This window comes from Dysidea avara, chromosome 3 (assembly GCF_963678975.1).
Source record: "Dysidea avara chromosome 3, odDysAvar1.4, whole genome shotgun sequence".
Lineage (NCBI taxonomy): Eukaryota > Metazoa > Porifera > Demospongiae > Dictyoceratida > Dysideidae > Dysidea > Dysidea avara.
In genome coordinates this window covers 20,959,804-20,983,393 of record NC_089274.1, presented here as the reverse complement: position 1 = coordinate 20,983,393, position 23,590 = coordinate 20,959,804, and the positions used below count along the sequence as shown (strand labels likewise).

At 39.3% G+C, this 23,590-nt stretch overlaps 4 protein-coding genes and 1 long non-coding RNA gene across 6 annotated transcripts; 2 read left to right on the top strand and 3 right to left on the bottom strand.

The window, feature by feature from the left end:
- Positions 1-704: 704 nt before the first annotated feature.
- LOC136250127 (serine/threonine-protein phosphatase PP1-alpha-like) lies at positions 705-5,331 on the bottom strand. The gene is made up of 9 exons (XM_066042298.1): positions 5,190-5,331; positions 3,615-3,820; positions 2,688-2,795; positions 2,554-2,642; positions 1,844-1,914; positions 1,713-1,790; positions 1,376-1,528; positions 1,223-1,327; positions 705-1,094 (listed from the first exon to the last, which is right to left on the bottom strand). The coding sequence occupies exons 1-9, from the start codon at positions 5,256-5,258 to the stop codon at positions 1,062-1,064; spliced, it is 912 nt and encodes a 303-aa protein (XP_065898370.1). The 5' UTR covers positions 5,259-5,331; the 3' UTR covers positions 705-1,061.
- Positions 5,281-5,744, top strand: LOC136250130 (uncharacterized). The gene is made up of 3 exons (XR_010698443.1): positions 5,281-5,439; positions 5,486-5,563; positions 5,610-5,744. It is a non-coding gene; the product is annotated as an uncharacterized lncRNA (long non-coding RNA).
- On the bottom strand, positions 5,624-10,573 carry LOC136250123 (uncharacterized). Its single transcript, XM_066042293.1, has 10 exons — positions 10,419-10,573; positions 10,221-10,353; positions 7,764-8,008; positions 6,980-7,033; positions 6,861-6,933; positions 6,715-6,811; positions 6,412-6,659; positions 6,081-6,149; positions 5,793-5,824; positions 5,624-5,744 (listed from the first exon to the last, which is right to left on the bottom strand). Exons 1-10 carry the CDS (start codon positions 10,511-10,513, stop codon positions 5,639-5,641), a joined length of 1,152 nt encoding a protein of 383 aa, XP_065898365.1. The 5' UTR covers positions 10,514-10,573; the 3' UTR covers positions 5,624-5,638.
- Positions 10,485-21,282, top strand: LOC136250115 (AP-5 complex subunit zeta-1-like). 2 transcript variants are annotated; one of them, XM_066042280.1, is made up of 23 exons: positions 10,485-10,612; positions 10,659-10,796; positions 11,324-11,516; positions 12,032-12,078; positions 12,125-12,228; positions 12,276-12,397; positions 12,464-12,527; positions 12,579-12,887; positions 13,085-13,122; positions 13,167-13,335; positions 16,607-16,682; positions 16,732-16,834; positions 16,886-16,969; positions 17,024-17,093; positions 17,193-17,319; positions 17,368-17,454; positions 17,509-17,631; positions 17,882-18,014; positions 18,071-18,148; positions 19,057-19,113; positions 19,164-19,214; positions 20,724-20,869; positions 21,071-21,282. In XM_066042280.1, exons 1-23 carry the CDS (start codon positions 10,572-10,574, stop codon positions 21,204-21,206), a joined length of 2,496 nt encoding a protein of 831 aa, XP_065898352.1. In that variant the 5' UTR covers positions 10,485-10,571; the 3' UTR covers positions 21,207-21,282. The 2 variants fall into 2 exon arrangements, with proteins under 2 accessions (XP_065898352.1, XP_065898353.1); XM_066042281.1 differs by lacking the exons at positions 10,485-10,612; positions 10,659-10,796; positions 12,032-12,078 and having other exon boundaries at positions 11,497-11,516; positions 21,071-21,279.
- LOC136250124 (uncharacterized) lies at positions 21,147-23,556 on the bottom strand. The gene is made up of 10 exons (XM_066042294.1): positions 23,445-23,556; positions 23,004-23,100; positions 22,774-22,866; positions 22,614-22,717; positions 22,275-22,424; positions 22,152-22,229; positions 22,023-22,100; positions 21,895-21,942; positions 21,661-21,819; positions 21,147-21,604 (listed from the first exon to the last, which is right to left on the bottom strand). Exons 1-10 carry the CDS (start codon positions 23,458-23,460, stop codon positions 21,333-21,335), a joined length of 1,095 nt encoding a protein of 364 aa, XP_065898366.1. The 5' UTR covers positions 23,461-23,556; the 3' UTR covers positions 21,147-21,332.
- Positions 23,557-23,590: the final 34 nt, after the last annotated feature.

The following is a 23,590-nucleotide window of genomic DNA, read 5'->3' as shown; positions in this document are numbered from 1 at the left end:
CCGCCCAGTGCATGGTACCCCTGAATCTGGACCCCAGTACTTATTGTCACTTAACAAAAATTAATCAGATGTCTCTTCCTCCTTATAGAAGTGGCAGTTTAGATTTTTTAATATCCTGAACAACATGATTCAGTATGCAAGTGTAAATCTCTAATCATTGAAGACCCTCAGAATCATTACAACTGGGAAGATATGAGTGCTCTAATTCACTATACATTTGCTTGTGCAGGTACCATACATAATATACAAGATTTCAATGATATTATTTCACAGCATCAGTCAAGTGTCTCTGTTAGATAGCCGAGGAAAGCTGCTTCAAAGCATAGTTAGTGTGCAAGCTACAGCTGAACATATTAAATTTATCTAGACAGTTATCTTAGTTTATAATTGCCTAAAAATATCTCTTGTTACGAAGCTACATAATTTGCATTCTTCAGATGGTACGTACTGGATGTCAGGAGGTATATACTACCTATGGACAAGATAATGTATACACACAGCAGTATCACAAACCATTGTGTACCCATATAAATGTGTAAAACTGAATTGCCAGTATAAAAGTGTATGAACTTCATACCATAATAGGTACAACTTTAGCCGTAATTGAATAATTATGATGTTCATGGCAAGATTTAGAGGAAGCTTTTGAGGCTGTCAGTTACCACAGCTAGTGTTCGCACAATGGCTACATTGTCCAAATATCATAAAGTGACTCAAGCACTGTATGTGCACTGACATCTCTAACACTCATTGTTACACATTGGGTTATCACGGTGGTGTTACAAAGTCTTATTGGTACAATAAACAGTGACAGTTGTGTAGGTGTTCTAGATTAAGGGACTTTCTGCTGTGGTGCATAACATTAACTTGTGGTGATATCCCTGAAAGTTGCAGCTTTTTACATACACCACCAGTTGACAAGAGCAACAAGAGAAAACAGTAGTAACATTACAAAACAGTGAGTGTGTATTATGACGAGGTTGTTTGTAGTGTACACTGTATCCCTCCTGACTGTCATCATGGGTGGCCGATTGTTCCATCATTTAATGGATGTAGAGTGGTCATTTCAGTTTGCTCTTACTGGGGCTGCTTGGCTGAGGAAGGGAGAGAGACATTGTTGTATAAATGGAAACTACTCTAATAGATCGCACATAATATTATCAGTGGCATAGTGTCTAGGCAAATATGCTTAATAATGTCTAGTAACCACAGGACAACTAACCATTGTTATGGTAAAGGAGCAGGTTAAGTTAGCTGACACATTCATCAGACCTGCTGCATTGTCAAATTGTCCACAGTAGTTAGGAGCACTGAATAATGTCACCAGCTGGGATATCATGGTAATAGTGATGTCATATTACATCATATGACACACCTTCCTTTGCTGGAAGAACTGGTATCCATCCTCAACCACTTGATGAGCTCGACATATCAAACTAATACCATGACGACGGGTGAAGTCTTGTACAACATCTCGTCCAAACGTATAAGAGACACCTCGATCATTGTCACCCCAACCAATCACATCCTAGTAATTATATTGAGAGAACTGAAGTTTCACAAAGCAATTTGATGAATAAAATTTTTAAAAAATCACATGGGGTCGAATGACTGTTATATTAGAGTATTTAATTGTGTATCTTAATCTTCATGGGATAATATTATGTCTGTCGTGTTGAACAACACTATTACACATTAATGTCCCTACTTACATCATCAGGGTCAGACCACAACAGGTCACATACTAGTCCATTATCTGGAACCTCTAATGGCCTCTCAATCTGCTCCAACTAGTTAGAATCACAAGTTACAACACACCCATAATCACCATGCCTACCCTCACCTGCTGCAGATCCTTCAGGTCTGGTGATAGTCCACCATGCATGCATAAGATGGTGTCCTCTATTAGGGCAGCTATAGCATATCACAAAATGAGATGTATAGTAATTGTACACATTTCTATTATCAAGAGATACATATCAAGGGCAGCATCTGTCCACAAAACTTTCCATCTTAAGTATAATCAAGAGTACATAATAATAGAAGAGGGACCCTACTCTATTATAATGTACTCTTGGTACAATGTAGACACTTTAGGTACTGTCTTGTTTTCCATGTCAGTTATATACTAAGGCAAGGGCAGTAGAGTAGGCCAGGGGGCATAGCCTATCATGCTACAAGTGGTCCCCCATCAAATCGGCACCCCTAGACCACTTACGGCTGCCATAGATGGTCCCCTAGACCACTTTCAGTGCCACAACTGGACCACTTATGGTACTGTGGATGGTCCACCTCTGCCATAGGTGATCACAACACAAGTAACAAAATCATTGTCTGATTTGCAGAGTTTGAGTTGGCCCAGGACTTTCACTCGCCATTCTATATGAACAAGAATGTTGAGAGTCCTGAGACAAGTCAGTTTAATAAAGCTTTAGGAGTCGCTGCACATGTGTAGAACCAGGGATTGCAAAAAAAATGACTAACACAGAAAATCTCAGCAAAAATAACACTCAGGGTACCCCAAACCAGAATTATTTTTCATCCTTTCCTTACCAAGTGGTAGACAGTTAAAGCAGTCGGTGAAAGTCTTCCACAACTTGATGTTGTAGCGACGCTTACACTCATCATAGAAACCATATATCCTAGCCAGGAATCATGTGTGATACTCGCACAATAACTGGACAAACCTGTTTATCCCGGCACATTCATGGTTACCCCTCAACAGGAAAATCTTCTCTGGATACTTCACCTTGTAGGCCAGCACCAGACAAATTGTCTCCAGTGATTGCTTCCCTCTATGAAAATAACATGTGCAGTATAGTGGTCACACACACACATTTAGTATGTCACTCCTTTGTATATAAAACACAATCTGTTCTGTGTATAGTGAACACACAATTGTAAGCAGTACCACCATGCCCATCTCACTACACTATGTCTACATAACACTACATACATTTTGATACACTGCACTATGTAGACTTCAATAAGTTAAATATACTCAAATATCTGTGACTGGTTGAAGGCAAGGTCTCTCTCTATCAAATAGGCATGAGTATCTGTAACATTAGCAATGTGAGCAGCAGGCCTGGAAATAATACAAGATTGCCAAATTCAAAATCTCATTTTCGTTGTGTACATTCAATCCATGTGCAAAATAAAATGCAGACATGTCTCACCAAGATATGTACTTTAACACAATATATTGTAAGAGTCTGGCATTGGCCACTCATGGTGACTTTCAATTAGAAGTGGATACTTAATTGTAAGCTCCAGTACCACAAGGCTTTCAATGTACATAACCACTCTGCTAAATAACACAGCACTATATGTACACCATATATACACAGAAGAATCTCACATATCCAAATTACAATGGTCTTAAGCAATGAATTATTGAAGCATATAAACAGAGATCCATAATATATAAATGTTCCAATAGAACACACATTTACACTTGAAAATACTCTAATTGATCAGTCATTTTCATAATGAGGGTGCAGATAACCAAGGGTTGGAAAAACAAGGCACCCTGGATAACCAGCTGTTAACTGGCTTTGTAACTGACAAATGGATTTGAGTAGCTAGCTAGCTCCCCCTCCACCTTCACTCACCGATCAATGTAGTCTCCAAGAAAGAGATAGTTGGTATCTGGGGGGTAACCACACTTGTCAAAGTGTCTCAACAGATCCTCAAATTGTCCATGAAGATCACCACAGATAGTAAGTGGAGTAGTTAACTGTAGCAACATTGGTTGGGACAGAAATAGTTCCCTACTGGCCCAGCATAACTGCTTAATCTGACCCTCAGGTAAGTGTACCTGTAATGGATGGTGTGACATCATAAAGTGTGGACAACCCATTGAATGTGTAAAGGTTAAAACTACATGAGTGTTGGTGTCTAAAACTATGAGCAAGTCTATTAAAATAGACACCCACTGCATTTCATGCTTCTGGCATGGGATGAGGAGAGATTGGTTTGTTAGCTGATATAAATCACAAACATGTACACTCTTCCCATTATGTTTTTGTCAAATTGCTTAACTGAAACACTACTAAAGTACAAAATTTACTAACAAGAGTCAATTATTAAATGATCCAGGTAGCAGTTCCTCCACTTATAATGAGAACCACACCAGCCTATCCCCCTGTGCTAATACTCATGTTCACCTGATCATGAATCCTTAACTCTTGTTTGTTAATAGGCTGAAGTTTCTGTGACCATTTGGGTGGGTGGGGCATGCTGTGTTCAAAATGTAGCACAACACTGCCACTCCCAAAGCAATGGCTTGCACAGTAGAATGCAGGTGATTAAATGTAAAACCGCAAAGCACACATCATATTAAACATTACCATGAAACAGGAGGCATCCAGAAGAATAGAGATTGCTCTACTAAATAAACACAAAACTTCTCCCAAATCCCATAATTCATGTCGTAGACACAAAAAAAATTTTGCTATCCTAAAGCACAAACTAGACTGGCTCAATAATCATAGGGAATTTAAAGAGCACACGATACCAGTAGAATAACAATACACAGCAGTTTAACTTGTTAAGTGTGGGTGTAGCCCTATCAGGCCATACACACAGTACATGACAAAGCAAGCCAAATGATTGGAGTTCACATGCCAACCATTTGGCATGTGTAGGCAGGGTCACCAGTTGATAAGGTTGTTCATCACGCCTTTACATTTATCTCCTTAAGTGTGGAAAGAGCTTAACTATCAGTATTGCAGCTCCAAGTGCTGCACAACACAGCCAACTAGTAACCAAAAATGAGCTACATACACACTACTGTGTATATGAGGTACTATATCTATACGGGACATTATTCAACAATCACAAAAGTAGTCAATGATAATTGAGTGGTGTGGAGTGATTGATGTCAGCGTTAAATGTGTAGGGATTACATAGAGGACCACGTTCCTTTGAAATGCCAATTGACACCAACCAGCTAGCAACTAACATGTGCCAGAGAGTTATAAATCACCAGCAATGTTACTAGACGTACTGTACAGAGATCACTGACACACAGGTGTGATTATGATCTAACAGGGCCTGATTGTTAGTGTAATGACAATGGAGTGGTTAGGAAAAAGGCTGAAAACAACACAAGGAGCATATTAACTCACACAGCTAGTTATACAACGAATACACACCATTGGTAGGAATGGTCCCCAAACACATACCTGTCGTTCCCTATAACTGCATAGCTCACTAATGATGAGGTCGACGTCCAATTGTACTTGGCTACTCATCACGCTTCAATAGCTCCGCTCAAGTGTACGAGCTATTAGCGCCGGCCCACGCCCCCTTATTTAATTTTGAGGCGCTTATTATTTTACCAGAAGCGCATAATGGCGACATTCAGAACAGCAATTCGACAGTTCTGGGAGAGAGAACCAGTGATAGTATTGTCTCTCGTTTTGGGCGCGTTAGGTGAGTGATGTAGAATAAGCTGCATTAAGTATACCTCGACGAGCAGGCCCGGCATTCGCGTTCCTAGGACCAGGTATTAAGAGGCGAGAAGAAGAGCGCAAGACATGGCCCAGTCATTATAGAAGTTAGTGGATAACGCAATGTGATGACGTATTACTACATCATTACAGGACCAGTGACGTCATCAGATAATCAATGATCAATAACACTTATCATACAAGAACACTGTGTCACATGACTTGTCTAATATACTATACATGTGTCTGATGGTAGTTGTCAGGTGAACTGTTGCCATGGTAGCATCTCTGTACAATATGTGATAGTAATATGTGGTTACTATGACAACAACTTACAATAAAGCTGGGACAACCTCCTGTTGACATAACTGTAACAGAAAATAACACTTGAGTGGGTGCATTTTAGTTGCACCAGCCAACTGGTTTTTGAATTTATTTCTTTGTGTGAGAATACCAGAATAGTACCAAATGTTTTGATTGAGACTCTGCCAGAATTTTGGTGGCAATGCTAACAGAAAACTGACAGCCATATACAGTTCTCTTGCCCATGCACATACATGAAAAACTGGCTGGCTGGTGAGTGTGTGTGTGTGGGGGGGGGTGGGGGGGGGGGGGGCTACTGACCTGTGCTATTGCTAGCTCACATGATTTGTGCTGTAGTATAACACACCCCTCAACATACTGCAGCAACCCCTGCACAACACATTGCACAATATATTACTTGTGTATGTAGTTGTGTTACCACACATGCATACAATAGATCAGAAAAGAATGTCTGTAACACCTATTTGTGAAAAAGCAAGTCCACTTTCAAAGGTGAACAATATTTTGTATTGAAACAGGTCCAAGAAAATATTTCTGTAAGTAAAAGTTTCAATGGCAGGTTTCCAACAGACAGACAACTTTATGTGGTCACAAAGTGAAGATGTTAAGTCATACCAGGTAAACTACATACCTGTAGTGAAGTGTAGGTTACTGCACTGAGTAGTGGGACTTGTTGACTGTGCCAATCATGTGTAGTAGTAGTAGTAGTAGTAGTGACTACAGAATGTGTAGCAGTGTTTGTAGACTGTTTATCAGTTTGCTTAATAGTGACGATAGGCTGTTCATACATCCTTTTCCCTAATAAGGTCACACACTGTTGTATCAGTTCAAGATGATGGTGCACTCTATATAATGCTTGCCATGTAGTCCTGTTGTTAACTATAGGATAGTGGTTACTATGGCAATCATTAACATGACAATGGGTCGACCTCACTTGTCCACTGTTCCACTGGTATTGATGTGATGTCATCAATTGTAGCTAGTAGTTGTGCTTGTATCACCGTTAGATGATTAATGTCACTATCACTCCCCTGTATGTCAAGTGTACACCAATCCCCTATGTGGATCATTTGTACAGACCTGTTGCTGTAGTCGCTCCACAAAATGTTCACCGTTCATTTTGGACCTTGACTCCATCTTTTCATCTGCTAGTCTACCAGTAATATGATTATTGCCACACAAAAATCATACACATTTACTTGCTCAAGGCAATGTGCAGTCGTGACCACTTGCTGGGTAGAGTCACCTTGTTGCTATAGTAATACAACTCTGATAGCACACACTTCAATGGAACCTCATATGCCTAAAGGATATAAGTTCTCTATTAGGGATTTGGGAGTATAGCAGACCCTCAGTTATCCGAAACCCAACATCTCAAAAGCATTTCCAGACTATTACATAGCTTTTGCTGATATACTCTAATAGAATATACACTTTCTCTTCAAATTCTCTAATTGATCAGTCATTTCAATTTTGAGAGCACGGATAGCATACATAAAATTTTAATGCACAACTTCAGGGGTTTGGATAACTAAGTGTCCAGCATACATAGCCAGACCGCTTCTATCCTTTTGTCATTGGGTCAAGAAAAGAAATGGTCCCAGTATATTCCCTATATTTGAGGTTTCTATTGAGTAGCTCCTTTAAAATATTTGAAGGATGTACATAATGTTTTTGCCAATCAACCATCAAACAAAAACTGCATGGTAGAATTCCCAACACAACATCACTTGACTGTTTTGTTTCCTGACCCTGACAAATCCAAATAAAGTGGTCTGGGCTACCATATAACTGTCTGATGGCAAAAACTTGACAACTTCGATGAAATATGAATTGCAAAGGTTTAATTTGTAAAACATGAATAAATGTCTTAATGTCGTAAAAACAAACTATTTGCAGTACTGTGCACATGGTCCAGTCATCAATACTGAAGTAAGCCCATCAAAGTTTCCTGTTGTACGGTAACACTAAACAAACACTAACCCATGATCAGCTACAGTAAATGTGTCCTGTTCCACAGTTGGTCTCTCCGGTTGTTTAGTTGATAATTTATCATCGTCTTTCCTTGATGAGTGCTTTACTACATGAGCCACTCCCACTTCTCCTCTGGAAGGCTGAGCCCTGCCCACTTTGCCTCCTGCAGACTTGCTATTAACTCTCTTGGCTCCAGTTTTATCGTTCTTTTTTGAATTAGCCATATAAGGTGCTAGTGAAGCCTTGTGGTGTACCTGCAGTGATACCATCACTATGGTAATATCATACCTTTTCCCATCCAGTTTGTAAAGACATACTAAGCCTGCATTGCATAGCAGAAAGTCAGAATCTTTATACTGAAACTAATATTTTTGTTTGTTGGTACATCACACCAGTTCCTATCTCCCTAATAGGATGGATCTGCAACTAATAATGGATAAACTGACTATCATAAAATGAGGTAATCCGACCTCATACATCAACAAATTTGTGAGCTAATCAAAGTACTCTGTCAGCAAAGGAAACTAATCTCTAATGTGGAGTAATTCACCACCCACCACTACTAATTAACTGACATCAATAACAGCATGTAGCTAAGTGGCGTAATATCAGTAGTAAATGGAATGCCAACAGAACCCTAACTTTTGTGAAGGTCTCTCTCTCTCACTCACACACACGCACGCACGCACACACATCAGTTCATCAATTTTTCAATGCAATCAGTTAAACCATAGATTATATACCTCTGGACAGACATGGGGCCAAGTACATGAGTACTTATACTTAAGTAACATTTAAGTACAGATTTGAAAGTACTAGTACTTTATTTAAATACTTCCTTAATTTCCCAGTGTACTTGTACTTATACTCAAGTACTTTGCTAAGTACTTGTATGTACTTGAGTACTTAAGTACTTGTAAGTACTGCAAACATTGTACATAGTTTGTACACAGTGGGTACTTAACAAAATTGCATGAAGGTGCATTGTACAATTCTTCTAGTACCTTCCCTAACCTTACTATGTATCATGTAGCCACGATTAATGATGTCATAGAATTCTGGCAAATAAAAACAATGCTGCTGCTTAAGTTAGTGCATTTTAAATGTTTAAGAGAGTGAATAGTTGACAAAAACCTGAAAGTACCAACCCCTCTAGGCACACTTACATACTACAATACACTGAATACAGTATATATTTTGCTACAGTAAAATGTACTTGTACTTTACTTGAGTACTTCCAGCATGTACTTGTACTTTACTTAAGTACTCTCTTGATTGTCGCCAGAGTACTTGTACTTATACTTGGAAAATTCAAAAGTACTTGTACTTTACTTTAGTACTTTCAAATGTACTTGGCCCCATGTCTGCCTCTGGAGGTATATATTATCTATGATTAAACTATTTCCAAGCATGTGAAAGACCACAGCACCAACCAAATTTTGACTGCAGAGAATTTCAGACCCAACAGTGAGACCTGGAATGCTCAACTAAAATCCATGACAATCATGGTAAGATGAGAGTTAGCAGGCCTGTATACATAGTTATGTAACTCAGTAGGTCACTCTAAATAAATTCTGTTTGCCATCCACCACCTGCATCTGCTTACAATCAACACTAAAAATGTTTCATTCCATATTCTTTTGTTATTTCCCCCATTATTCTTGCATACCAGAGGCAGATCCAGGGGGTTTCCAGAAACTGGTCAAGTATTATCAAATAGAAACATTAACTACCCTAATAGAACAGTCACATTTTGTATTTTTTGAAGGTTACATAATTTACCTGTACCTAAAGTTATCTAAATTTCTAAGTGTTAAGACCTGAAATTTTTCCTGGGGCCCTCAGAATGGCATCCATGTCTGTTGTATGCTTCAAACTTCACATATGTAGCTCCACCTCTTACTTCTTTAGTATGCTCCTGATACTATGCTAGCAGAAGCAGCCTATATCAATCAATTCCTAACATGTTTAAAATGCAAGATTTTTTGGTTGTTACCAGATTCAATTTCAGATTAGATAATTTTCAATAAATTTTCTGGCTCCAGACCAACGTACCCCACTAGATGTAAGTGTGTATGTAACAGAAAATTTGGAAACCTGTCACTGGAGCCGCCCTTGCATACTGTACAGGCTCAGCAAAAAAAAAACAATCTTGTAAGAGCATAATTTTTTTGGCATTGCAAAAAGTCTTGTGAAACACTGGTACACGTGTAAGCTTGTACCTTCATTTAAGTTGTAGGAATGAATTTGTGCAGACTTGATAGCACACTGACATACTTTATGTAGCTTGTCATGGACTTTAAAAGCTGCTAATCACTTACTACCTGCACATATATTGGGGTGCAGGACAGGAGGCAGAAAATTTATTCAGAGTGACCTTAATTAATTATACATAGGTAACGCATAATTTACTATTTCCCCAGGAAAATCAGCTGTACTGCTTGACTGGTAAACACACCACCACACCTTCACGTGCCGAGCTTTAGCCAACACTTCATCCAACATTTTCAAATCTTCCACCTCTTCATGGCTCGCCTCTTGTGGTGGCTCCACTGACACTTGTTTAGTTTTTACTCGTCCACGTGAGTCCCTGTCAGGCCTGTATGGACACACAACAGTACAAGCAACAGTACACGTGGTACTCTACTGGTTTAACACGCCTACCATGGTCGTAATATAGTGCGTGCCACTTCCAACAAATACTCCACTTGTATCCTAGCTAGCCGGACCTCGTAGTACAACAGTGGTAGATTATCCATAGTATTCCCCAAATAGTGCACACCCTGTGCTTTATTTGGAGTACTGGAGTATCATACAATGTCGAGCTCAGTGGAGTCAACGTTATACCAACAAGCGAGGTGATCAAGTGATGTCTTGTTGTAGTGTAATATCACTAACCTGCAGGACAGTGAATGAGGCGGAATTTGCAGATTGGATGAAAAACGTACACACAGTCCTGCAGAGTGACAACCGGGGTAGTGATTTTGTCTCCGCCATCAGACAATTGTACATCCTCTGTATGGTCACCAAATATGACCGAAAGTGAGCCAGCAATGATGCACTGTATATATTGCACCTCTATGACTTCTAAATGGTAAACTTTATAGTAGAAACAGATAAGAGAGCGTACTGGTACTTTATATTTTAGTAGGTTAGGATTTGTAACAAAATCTGTAGTGAAAAGGTCCGGTACTAGAGGCTAAATACACTTGTTGGGCTCATGTACAGAGTTTGTGCTAGCAGCTAAAATAGCTTCCAGCAGTAAATTTTACTAGCACAAAAGTTGCATACGAGATTGATTTTTCGGAGTGTCACAGTATGAATGCAATTAATCCCATATTCTCTGATGTAGTTCGTAAATGTTGAGGCAGGGCATATGCATGTGTCATGTTGTTTGTAGACATACTAGGGTCATTTGTAGGATTGGTTGTTTAGCTTCAAAATTATTTTGGGGAGTACCAAACTTACCCCCAATGTTTTTACCACCCCTTCCGATCACTTTGTCTGAGTTGTGTACTAGCTATTAGTGTAAATATGTGGTATGTTACTGATTCCTCACTGGTGACTAGTATCCAGGCACAGGTGCTAGAGTTGCTACGCAGTGTGGTGTTGGAACCAGAGCAAGGATCAGTCAAGACAAGGCTGTTAGCAGCTGCTATACTTACAGACCTCTGTCCTAATCCACACATCTTAGTACGAGACTTTGACTTTCCAGTGGAACTGAAGTTTGTACCTCTCATCATGGTTACATTCCTATCTCAGGTGAGATAATGCTGTCATTTTGTGCTATATCTTAGGGGGAATGGCTTGCAGACTCTTGCAATTCTTTTGGGATTTCTCCTGCAAAATTCTTGAATAACAGTTATTTTTCCCTGGGTATGTGGTGGCATCAAGAGTATGGTGGCATGCACGTATATGATGATACAAATGAGGTTACTCTGTGTGAACCATGCATTGCAGAGCCCTTCTAGACACTAATATTTTCATTATGTCTTTCACAGTATTTAATTATTCTACATAAACCTGCTGTACACTTTATAGTAGTCCCTCAAACAATGATAATTGAACACATCATTTAACAGAACTCTGTCAATCACTCTAATAGAACATACACTCAAAATGCTTTAATTGAACAGTCACTCAGTCTTTTAATTTCAGTATAGTCTACTATATTGTTTGTGTTATGTCACATTGTGTTATGTCACATTGTATTATGTCACATTGTGTTATGTCACATTGTGTTATGTCACATTGTGTTATGTCACATTGTGTTATAGACCAACCGTACTGCTATTGTGTCATCGTACTTGCCTCACATGATCAAGTGAGTCCCTCCCTCTTTACTCACATGATGAACACTTTCTCAACAGGTGGGTGTCAGAGGCAGGGACTCCAGCAGAACTTCGTATGGCTTCACTATCATTCATTAGTACTGCCATTAGTCACATTGGAGTGGTGGATACTCTGGCTGAGGGTGTGTCTGGAGGTGTATTTGTCATGTGTTTTATTGATGATCATCAGGTCACAAGAACACTATTAGCAGTCTGGTGGGGGAGTGGCTGGCTACTGCAAACACGTCTTGTGTAGCCAATCCCAGCTCTTCGTCTGGCTTAAGCTTGTTTAGCTCTGGTGCTAGAAAACAGGTAAGGTTATGTAAGATGGTGTGACATCTTGCAACGCAATATGACATCATGTGACACCATTACTAGATGGTGCTAGTTAAAGAACTTGATGGTACAGGATCACAAGACATCTTCACGGTGCTCAGTATTGGTGAGCTATAATAAGGAGTGGTGGTGGTCACTACATGGTACACCACTATAGGTCCCTACTATTCCACAGACCAACTACTCAATGTCATATCATTCTCAATGTTACGACAGTGGCTACCTGTAGTCTATCCTGCCAGAAGCCATATCAGTAGATCACACACGCCTGTTAGGCGGCCAATGAGTAGCCAAGCTGGCCGGTCTCCAATGGCCACACCCACAACACCTGATCGGGGACGATCACCTGCTATAGCCACACCCACAAGTTTCAATAAACTGCTCACTCCGATTGGCCCAAGGAAACGAGAACTCAAACATATTGCAGTACAGTATTGTCTGAGAATATTAGACCAATGGGAGAGAAGTATGCTAGGGGGCATAGCAGAGGAGGTATGGCATGATTTAAGTTCACCGCTACAAGTGCAATGTGGTACTCTAATATAACACCAACATTGTGTCTTAAAGAAAACTGTTTGATATGTATATGATAGCACTTAAAGCATGTCCTACCTCCTCTGGTGGGAGGTGTGGTCCTTGTTTTTATGTTTACACAACACACAGAGCCACCAACTTGTCCAGATGATGATGTCATAAAGGCTGTAAGTGATTGGCTGTAATGACACTGTTACTATGGTAATGGTAGTGTTTACATGAGAGTATCATGATGCTGGATCTGTTGTGTGATATTGACCACTCCTTTATTCCGGCGGTATTCCCTGCCATTAAGAAAGTGTTCACACAAGTGTCACAAGATCCTACCCAAGTACTAGTACCAGTCATGTTGAGCTTTATGACATTCTTCCTGCACCATGGTGAGCTGTTATTAAAAGCAGTGATATGTACTTGTATTGGACACTTTGGTACCAAGACTTTTTGGCCATTTTTTGCTGAAAATGTATGTTAGACCTGTTGGGACCAAATTCTTGGTCATTTTGGATCTTGACCAAGTGTCTGGATTATGTAGGTGTCTTAAAGTGTACACATTAACAAATCCTAGTAGCTAGTATGCTATAAACTATTGTTTACTAACTTCTCTTGTTGGCCAACCAATCCATTTTGGTATACAAATTTGAGAATTAGTCTACAAAAATGTCGCTGCTTTTTTGTAAATGCTGGTACGCCCTGGGACCTGTTAAATGTGGACACTTGAGGACTTGATCAATCATAAGCATCAATGTACCCAAGTGTCAACTTCACAGCTATTGGCAATGCCGTGATATCAGAGACCAGCTCATGTCTACTGCTTATCGGTGATTTTATTTATTGCTACCAAGAAATCACATGCTTACTTAAATTGTATACGTGAACATACTTGCCAATTTACGTGAGCCATTGAACTAATCACTAACCAGGGACAAAATTGTGTGGGTGAACCGCTCTATCACTACTAGGGGTTCTGTTGGGGCTATTGTACAACTCGCTAACACGATATTTACATACTCACTTATAGATTTCACCCATCTAGCCACATACACCTGTATGCTCAACTATGTTTTTTTCATTCTTGCTTGTACTACTGTTTTCTGAATGCAGCCATTAAACAATTTTTACATAAATTATTAACTAGCTGGAGTACACTAATGTGAGAGTTGTGTGAGCTAGCTATCTTATTTAGCTGTCTAATCCAGCCACCTTATTTGGCTGTCTAATCCAGCCACCTGTAGTTAGTAAAAATAGAATCATCTGCATTGCTAATTGAGTATTGGTGGATAAGAATCTATATATATATATGTGGCATTTTGTTTGTGCTAGTCATATTAGGAAGCCTATATTGTGATAGTGAATTGTATAAAATATAAAAATACTATAACAGCATAATTTAGACTGGCTGGAAATTTACTATGCTTCATGTTATTGGTAAAATGTCAGAAATGAATTTCTTGGTGAAAGTTTATTGGTGTATAACAGTAGAAGCCAATTTTTTAGAATGTTTTGTAACATTCTCACAGGCCCCTAGAGGGTTTCTTTTAATGATCCTAGGAAATTTTAACCTTCTCACAGGCCACTAGTGGGATGGTGGTTACAAATAAAGCAAGAAGTCAGTGTTTAGGTGAATGCAGAGAAGATTCCAGATCTGTTGCTGGAGATCAGGTCACCACTGAGTCTGGGTTAAAGATGTTTACCAGACTTTCTAGCAGGCTAGCACTTACATAATTGCATTACTTGAAACACATGGAATTCATAAAGTCTGTTATTGCAGGATCAATTGACCATTATGTGAATTTCAAGGCTAAAGTGTATGACTGGCTAAACCTCTCATCACCTACCACAGTGAAGATGGTAGCAATAATAAATTTATCATTATTATTGTATACGTTCTACATTGCTACATTGTTTATACTGTTCATGAAATATCAAATTTATGGCATAGGCGTATATAGCTAGCTACCGAGTTTGTTGTAATGGATAAAGAGCCTGTCTGAGTGGATCAAAAATGTTTGTTTTTTTTAATCTGTTGGCTTAGCTCATTATAAACCGCAGTACATCAACATTTCAGTAAAATGATCTTGTACACTTTGCGGTTTAATGAAGACAGTTTTTTTTACCATGAAACTTACTGTAATCTAGTAATAATTGTGATGTAGAGCATTCTGTTACCATGTCTGCAGCTTTGTGGGAAGCCAGTTGTCATGACCACCAGGTGATGGTAATTTGTCAGTACATGGTCACTCCCTGTATAAAGGCTTGATGGTTGTGTGGGGGTATACCCCTGTGAAACTTTCAACTATGTTTGAAGAGATTAACAGGAGTAGGACAACACTTGAGTCTCTAAGTCACAATAAACAAAAGTACCAAATGATGGGGCTTGCAAGGTGTTTAAGCAGAGCAATTTACTCTGTAAGGTCCCCTGGATTCCTTAGCGAAACCTGTTTTGTATGCTTGTGCATATCAATAGTACAGTGTAAAATTGTCAACCTCCACTTCTAGTGTACTGTTTGTTGTGGGTGTAACTTGTTAGTAGTTACAAGAGTGTACGGAATTATTTTACTTTTGCACACACACACACACACACACACACACACACATGATATGTTGTGGCTGAAGTTTTATAGATTGAGCACATATAAACACAAATAGATTCTGACTAACTGGTGTAGTGTAATATTGTGGCTTTACCCTGTGCTATGGAACACAGTGATCTTCCATTAGTGTAATAATAAGTCATTTTACTAATAATACTGTTGACAATAATGCTTTGCTCCATATCATGATGAAATGTGATTTTTTTTTTAAAGTACAATAGCTCAAAACTATGTTCTGGTCAGTTTTGAATATTTTTAGTGCGGAATTTGTAAAATTGAAAGACTTGAGATGGCTAGTGATTTTCAGTCATGCACTGATTTCTTTTTTTCAATGGAAGGCGCAAATTTGTTACAAAGCCAAGCAACGTCACAGTTAAATGGCTTCACCAAAGCATGTGCTATGTGACACACCTTCCAGCTGTTTGTTTACCTCATCCGTTTAATAGTTCCTTTGATATTTGAAATATTAAAAATGTAATTTATTACCTTGTGACTGGCCTGTATTGTATGCTGGCATCAACATTTGAATTGTATATGGCTTCTAATCTGGTATGTGGTTTCTAATTGAATAACTGGGATGTGGCTTCTAATTTGACAACTGTACATTTCCATTTGTATTCAGCAACTGAGGTGGGACAATAGCCTAATCCTAACTACTGCTGCAGTGATTGTGTGGACGTGTGTGGGGTAAAATAGTTTTATGTGGTTCGGAGCTGGGGGCATGTCAGTACTGGTAAAACATCAACCTTGTTTATTTAACTTGCTCATCATGCTCCTTCCATAAACAATGTAGGTTTTTACAGAGACTAAAGTTTGGCAAAACACCAAATTGCTTTTGCCAAGTTTTATTCACTTACAGTAACATGGTCTTGTAGATTGGGGAATTGGCCTATAAATGATCGTCTGCATATATAATACCTAAGGACTCAGGAATAAGCCTTAAAAAAAGTGGGCAAAGTCTTTAACCTTTGTCTATAATGCTTAGTAAGAAATTTTGGCTAGATAAGTTCTACTGTATGTTTCATAATATTGTTTCTATTCCCTCGTTTGTAAATATCAGGCAAGACGGAGGTGTATGATCCAGAGCCAGCTGTTCACTCGTTCTTCACTTCAGTGCTACCCCACACTTTCCAAGAGTAAGTTATCTCTCATGATTCATCATCCGGATCACATTATCTTTTGTAGTCCTAGTGTGGCCTTTGAAGTGGTGAATTTCTGTGTCAGTAACCTAGCAACACTGCGACACACCTCCAAGATATTTACCAAATATTTTCCTGGACTGCTAAAGGTAAGATGGGATCACATGATCTGGTGATGATGTAACATAATGTCCCTACAGATATTGGCATGGTACCCACAAACATTCATTGCAGAGTTCCTGCAGTTGTTACCAGCATTCTTATCAGAACACACCACATCTGAGGTTTGTACAGGTCACTGCCAGACTGTCAAAATGTGTATCATTTAACGTATGTAGGTGTTACACTCTGTGCTAGATCTTCCATGCCTCAGTGCTGTATTACAACTGCAACACTATTCACTACTAGGTAATATGAGGTCGTGTGATGTTATAGCATAGTGGGTTGTGTTTGTGGTGTATTCGGTTCAGCTGCACATTAAACCCATGCACTGTATGGTACCTGCAGGCTTGTCAGAACAAGGGGCATGTTCAGCATATGTAAAGAGCATTACTGCTTTCTGTGATCCGACATTTAAGTTGATGTTTGGACATTTCCTACGAGACAGTGTGGGAAGAGGCGATACCATTGACAAGTTGGTACCAACTTGGAGTATGGAATATCTTACAATCTCCATTCACAGGTTGGGTCAGATACATGCCCTATTGATGGAATTCAGTTCCCATGCCAGAGTCATTGCTGCTGCTGAAGTTGTCCCTCTGTTACTCAGGTGAGCAGAAAGGGATGTGGTTTATTATGGGATTATCTGATGTCATGTGAGCAGGCTATACTTCCGAACAGTGCTAACAAAGGGATCACGTGATCTTGTCTCATCCCTCATCCCAGTTATATTAGAGAGAGTCGTACAGTTATCTCATATTACATCATACCAGAGTGAAGTGAGAGAGTAAGTGCTTTACTATGTAGTTGGATTATTTAAAAGGAGCAATGTTCAAATATTTGAAAATCCAGTGAGCGTTTTGCTAAAACATTTGACAGAAGAACATGATCTGGAAAGACACTATTTTTCAGGACTTAGCACACTTGTTTTTTTGTTTTTTTTTGTTAGTCAAGGTTTTTTCCAAAACTTATTACCAAAAATATACCAGCTATATGATGGTTGGTATGTATCACACGATTGTTACATCATCATGTAGTGTCCTATCAGAGCAAGTACTGTTGATGTTCAAAGCTTACCCTACTCTAATTGTTGACCACTGCTCTGACATCACTGACTTTGTCACACTACGTAACCTCAGTCAGGCCAAGGAGGAGTTCTTCCTGCACACGGTGAGTGGGTGCAGCTTCATTTGGATGGTGTGGCTAATCTACAGCTGATGTGATAGGTGTGGCTCATAGGAGAGTATGCCAGCAGCAGCTATGACTCTCGGTGTACCACAAGAGTGCTAGTAAAGTTTCATGAGGTTAGTTGGTGTGTTTACTTTCAAGCTTATGACCTCATTGGTTAGTGAAATGTACACATGGTATCAATACCAAAATTTCATGAAATATCATGCCAGTTTTGAGAAATCTGATGCCATCCAACCCTAGAAGTTTGGTAGGGTGAGTTATGTTTGCATGTGGTAACAGTTACCATAGCTTCTGGCTACCTAGCAACAGTATACTCTAAGTATAAGTTTTGTCGCAAGATTTGTACTCTACTATGCCAACACTAATGAAATATAAGCCAAGTGGTAACATCATTCTATCTCACTGACCAATGATGTTATAAAGCGTTAAAGACAACAAGATAACAGTATGTCATGTTATTGTTTCAAGGGGTGATCACAAGATCAATACTGATTATGAGGCCATCACTGATATTGTGATACCTTGTAACAAAACATTTGATAGATTAAAAATAGTTAGTTCTGATCACTCTGTGGTAATGACTCACTTAGTGAATTTCTTTGTACCATATTTGGAAAGTTTTTAAATTTGGCAAGTTCAACAAATGTCCAGTGTTTATGAAACTAAAACCTGCCAACCTTAATACTTTGATTGCATTAATGATTCACCACAGCTTCCTCACCTTACTTTTTGTAAACTCAAAGTCTGTGTATCAGCATATATGTGAATGGGGGCTGGATTGTTGTTGATACATCAATGGTTGCCAATGACACTACCTTACAGTGGGCATATCCTATTTCTACATGTGGTAGGGCCAAACATGGAACCAAATTTTGTGCACTAGCAGGGTTGCTCCATAGAGCATTTTACCACTGTTTGACTCCAATTTGGTTCCACGGTTGGCTCTAGTATGTTGAATCAAGAGATCAAAAGTCTTTCAAGTTTTGTCAATTGCTTGTAATCATTTGTGACATCCCCACAGTGTTTGGAGTCGGTAGCATATGAAGTGTCCATGACGATGCAAACACCCGGCCAACAGGTGATGTAATCCCCAAGAGAGGGGGCTGAGGTGACACACATCTTTTACAGGGTAAATTCTCAACAAGATTAATGTTAGTGTTGATGGGATCACTGGCTAAGGTACAGTATGTCTGTCTGTATTTGTGTTGTTGTGTTTAAATAGCTCTTGTAACTGTGTTTGTGTTGTACTTTTTTGCTTCTGTACATGTGTGGATCACACCATTATCTTATAAACAAGAGTCATGTGGTATTAATTTGGTTTTTTGAATGATATATAAATTTATTGTGCTAAGTATACGAATATGTAACAACCAGTAAATGAATGCTCAATTGTCCTACTGTGAGCACAGTTTAGTTTGATGCAGAAACCTACCAAACCCTCACATTTTGGTATTACAGTTTCTGTTTGTGTTGTCAAAATGTGGCCTGACCATCCATTTGGCATTAAACTAGCACCAGCTCTCGATGGCCGTATTGTCTACAATAGTAGGAAATGGTAGGGGTCCCCAATTGATTTGAAAAGCTATGAATGACTCCATCTTCAATGAAAATTTACCCACATAGCTTCCAAGGTTGGCGTCTTATTACCATTTAAAATATAAAGTTGTCCAAAAGGATGGTTTTGTACAATTGATGTTGTAGACATTTTGCCAAGCTCTAATACATAGCATACTTCTGTGTGTTAATTTTACAATGTTAAAGGTCACATTCTCAATTTTGGGTACCTGGGTAACCCAAAGGTCACAGAGATCAAAGTGAATGGTGATTACTCAAGAGTTTCTTCCTGTTGAACTGCCCCATTTTAATTTTTTTTTTAAACTGTGAATTAATGACATTGATGATGTTTTTTCTCCAATAGAATAATGATGAAGATCCACTTTATGATTCCTCCTTCCAGAACTACATATATAGTTTCTATCCCAAAGCTGGAATAATGTGCCCACAGCTGTGATTGAATCTGACACAAAAGGGATCTCCTATAAAGTCTCTACTCACCTGTCTTTATCTGTAATTATATTGTACAAACTGAATGCATCTTTGGACTGTGCCCTTGTGTATTGCCAGCACTTACTGTCTACCCAGTAACCAAATTCAGTTAATCTCTGCCACCTAACACGCTATAGGTATACATATTGCATATTCGTGGTTACTTGGTCAATGTTATCATGTGGAACATACCAATGACATCAAAGGTTTTCCTACATTTGATAGGCTTTTATTTTGCTTAAACTGATGATTACAGGTATTCATTCTTTAATATACAGTGCAGCAATGGTTGTACTATTACATAGCATGTACGATTCCCCATAGAACATTAGACAGAACTAGTTTTTTATAACTCTTTGAAAGCGAGGACCTGAACGAAAACAGCAATCTGTATCAACCGAAAAACTTACTACTTTGAAATAGTGAACAACTCACACAACAGGTTCACACTTTGTACTGACTTCCTTTGTTGCATAGACAAGATTGTCTTAGCATATGCATACAGTCCATACAAAGAGGCTGTGTAACTGTCAGTGTATATTCTTCATAGTACAATCTGCAAGTCACAAATTGTTTGGCTGTGACTAGCCCACAAATTGTTAGTCATGCTGTTTTTTTTTTAGTGATGTTATCTCATTGCAGATAGCCTCAAGGTGTCAGGACCTCATTCCTCGAGTGCTGCTCTGTCTCAACAAGATTGTGCAACATGAACAGCAGCTTGAGCAGGCCGAGCGACGAGTGATGCTTACTAGAGCTAGCGAACTAGTTAACATTCTCAAGATGCCAAGGTGAGCACCCTCCCTGCTTATCGCAGGTTATCAAAGTCTTAGTAATACTGAATTGTCTGATGTAGTAGTGCAATTTCCTCCATTATTCAAAGAGATTATAATATGTTGGCAGAAGCCACCTTAGCAAAACCCTTGCAGTGTTTATTTTATGATTCCACATTGAAAATATGTGGTCACTGATTGTTATCATGCCCCATGTAGTGTGGCGTTGGCTGTGCTCAGCCCACCAGCCTGCAGTCCACAGCAAACGGTCACTCAGACACAGACTTCACTACTGTTACAAGCTATATCACATTTTAACAAAACACATACACCAACAAATGACAAAGTGACATAAATAAAATTATAATAAAATAATTGGTATTGTTTTACAGTGATTAAAAATGTCATTGACTGTCTATGTTAAAAGGTTAAAAGTCATGTCTACAATGAAAGAGATTACTGTGTTACTATAGTTGTGTGATCAGTACTTAGGTTTAGGTGTTGGCTGTAGTCTCTCATAGTTGTTATTCTCCTCAGGGATACTATTCATTCTAAGATGACCTATGATCACTCGTGATCTCGTTGACATTTGTAGAGGTTGTCGCTGGAATAAGTGTTCAGGGGGTGTGGTTGGATCACCTGAGATATTCAGTGGGGTATAGGCATGATGCACCACTCCAGACAGGTCTAATTGAGTATATGAGTGAGAGGCGTGTGCCATTGGCTTTTCATATTCTGCTGGTGACCTGATCCCTGTAATTATGATAGTCAGTTACTGTGGTGATTAGTTACCATGGTGCTACACCTACCTGGTGTTGTTGCTAGGGGTGATGGGAGCATGGTCACTGCAGGGTCAGAGTTGCGTCGACCTCCTCTATAATTAATGTAGATAGGAGTGGTCGAGCCTGCTGAATGTTGCGAGTTGTGTGTCACTGACATCAACGTGTTTGGTAGGGAGTAGCGACGACCTGGTGGGCCAGATAACATGATAGTGAACACAGGAACAACACAAATATCATGTAACAATGTGGTCAGTTACATACCTCTCCGATGTGCTGGCGTGGTAACTGGTGGAGGAGGTATTGGTTGTACTATAAAGAGACACCATTAAGGTATGAGCATAGCTAGTGACCACATTAACATATGAACACATTAAGGTACAGAGACTTACTATCAGATGAGATGCTGGAGTAGGAATGTGAAGAGTGAAGTCGTTCCTTGGTGGTGATCCCTGACTGTTCATGACCACCTAACAAACAAATATTTCATACATCATCACTAAGAAGCCACACAAGCTCACTAGTTGGTAGTTGAAGTGACTGAAGTGCTGCAGTGACCACAGGACCTTCCAACGTGTGGTAGAATGCTTCACTACCTGCTGGAGTGGCAATCACCACTGAACATATAAAGGAGCGATTGTTACCTTCACTATGTTGAGGACTTCCAGGCAAATCCAACCCAACAAGATTGTCCCCTGAGGGTCTGCTCATTGGTGTAATGACATATTGTGATGTTGATCTGAGTGGTTGATCTTGTGATGGGGTTTTGATGGGTTGTTGATCAGCCGCAAACACTATAGACCACATACAAAGAGAGGAGTAAAACACCAGACAACTACACTATACCACACATAGTGTGATGGACCCCACAAACACTTAGAGGACATAATGGACCAGACACACCACACACAGAAGAAAAGGATAAGACACCACACAGAAGGGGTATATATAACACACATACACACATTTAAACTCATGCTCACCATGAGATGACAATGGCTGAGTGGCAGGAGGTTGTACATCATCACCAGCCACATCATCAGTTACTGGTGGGCTATTATCCTTCTTGTCTGGTTTATACAAGCTCCTATAACATCACAGGTCATGATGTACAGGGTCACAATGACAAGGTCACAGACTCACCACAGCACTCCAAATGACAAGCGACTGAGTGAGTTGGAATTACCATCTTCAACGTGTTGACTGTATCGGCTGTTTTGTTTGTTGTGCAGGTACCTGTGGATGGGGGACAGGGTGACTAGGCCGGCTAAATGCGCACACATACTAGCTCGTGTTGTCAAACCAAAGCCATTCATAGCTGGGATACACCCATTATACATGCATAATGTATAAACTATAGTTAGTATACTGACCTGCGCAGTAGAGCGATAGCGACCACCAACAGGATCACAAGTATCAACAAAGCGACCACACCGCCCACGATCGCTCCAAACTTCCAAGGTGAGATTGCTATGGAGAAGACACGCACGTACTTAAAACTATATAACAGGTAATTCTCAGACCACTATACAGCTACACTACATCCAAATAGTAATTGGGTCAATAAATTAATTAGCTAATTAATGTTGGACTCGGATGTCATCTTCGCTAATCAGCCTTTCCACCAGCTAGCATGTAAAAAAAAAAAACTAGTGTTGCTATGTAGTGAAAATAGTAACTGCTAACATGCATTGCTGGTATATTTAAGATAGTAAAACTGACTATGTGTAGCTATTAGTTTTAAACACATAGCTATTATATTAAAAGTTATATGTCACTGCTTTATAGCTAGTTACAATCATACTGCAACTTACTCGAGTCCATGCTCATTATATATTACAAGTTATACTTTGCTGTTGCTGCACGCTTTAGACGAGTAACTATACACACGTTAGGACTGGTCAGATATAACTAACAACATTAATATTTTGTGGGTTTTATGCTGTGTCTGCAGTAAGTC

Excerpts from the sequence above, each read along its gene's own strand:
- LOC136250127 (XM_066042298.1), bottom strand. The coding sequence starts at position 5,258 with ATGAGTAGCCAAGTACAATTGGACGTCGACCTCATCATTAGTGAGCTA. Across the intron at positions 3,821-5,189 it reads GCAGTTATAGGGAACGACAG|GTACACTTACCTGAGGGTCA; the intron begins GTATGTGTTTGG and ends CATCCATTACAG. Across the intron at positions 1,328-1,375 it reads AGTTCTTCCAGCAAAGGAAG|CTGGTGACATTATTCAGTGC; the intron begins GTGTGTCATATG and ends ATGATATCCCAG.
- LOC136250123 (XM_066042293.1), bottom strand. The coding sequence starts at position 10,513 with ATGGATAATCTACCACTGTTGTACTACGAGGTCCGGCTAGCTAGGATA. Across the intron at positions 6,660-6,714 it reads ACCAGTGGAACAGTGGACAA|TTAACAACAGGACTACATGG; the intron begins GTGAGGTCGACC and ends ACTATCCTATAG. Across the intron at positions 5,825-6,080 it reads GTGAGCTAGCAATAGCACAG|TTATGTCAACAGGAGGTTGT; the intron begins GTCAGTAGCCCC and ends TTTCTGTTACAG.
- LOC136250124 (XM_066042294.1), bottom strand. Across the intron at positions 22,718-22,773 it reads TTGTCATTTGGAGTGCTGTG|GAGCTTGTATAAACCAGACA; the intron begins GTGAGTCTGTGA and ends GTGATGTTATAG. Across the intron at positions 21,943-22,022 it reads CTCCAGCATCTCATCTGATA|TACAACCAATACCTCCTCCA; the intron begins GTAAGTCTCTGT and ends GTCTCTTTATAG.
- LOC136250115 (XM_066042280.1), top strand. The coding sequence starts at position 10,572 with ATGTCGAGCTCAGTGGAGTCAACGTTATACCAACAAGCGAG. Across the intron at positions 10,613-10,658 it reads ACGTTATACCAACAAGCGAG|GACAGTGAATGAGGCGGAAT; the intron begins GTGATCAAGTGA and ends ACTAACCTGCAG. Across the intron at positions 20,870-21,070 it reads AACATTCTCAAGATGCCAAG|TGTGGCGTTGGCTGTGCTCA; the intron begins GTGAGCACCCTC and ends TGCCCCATGTAG.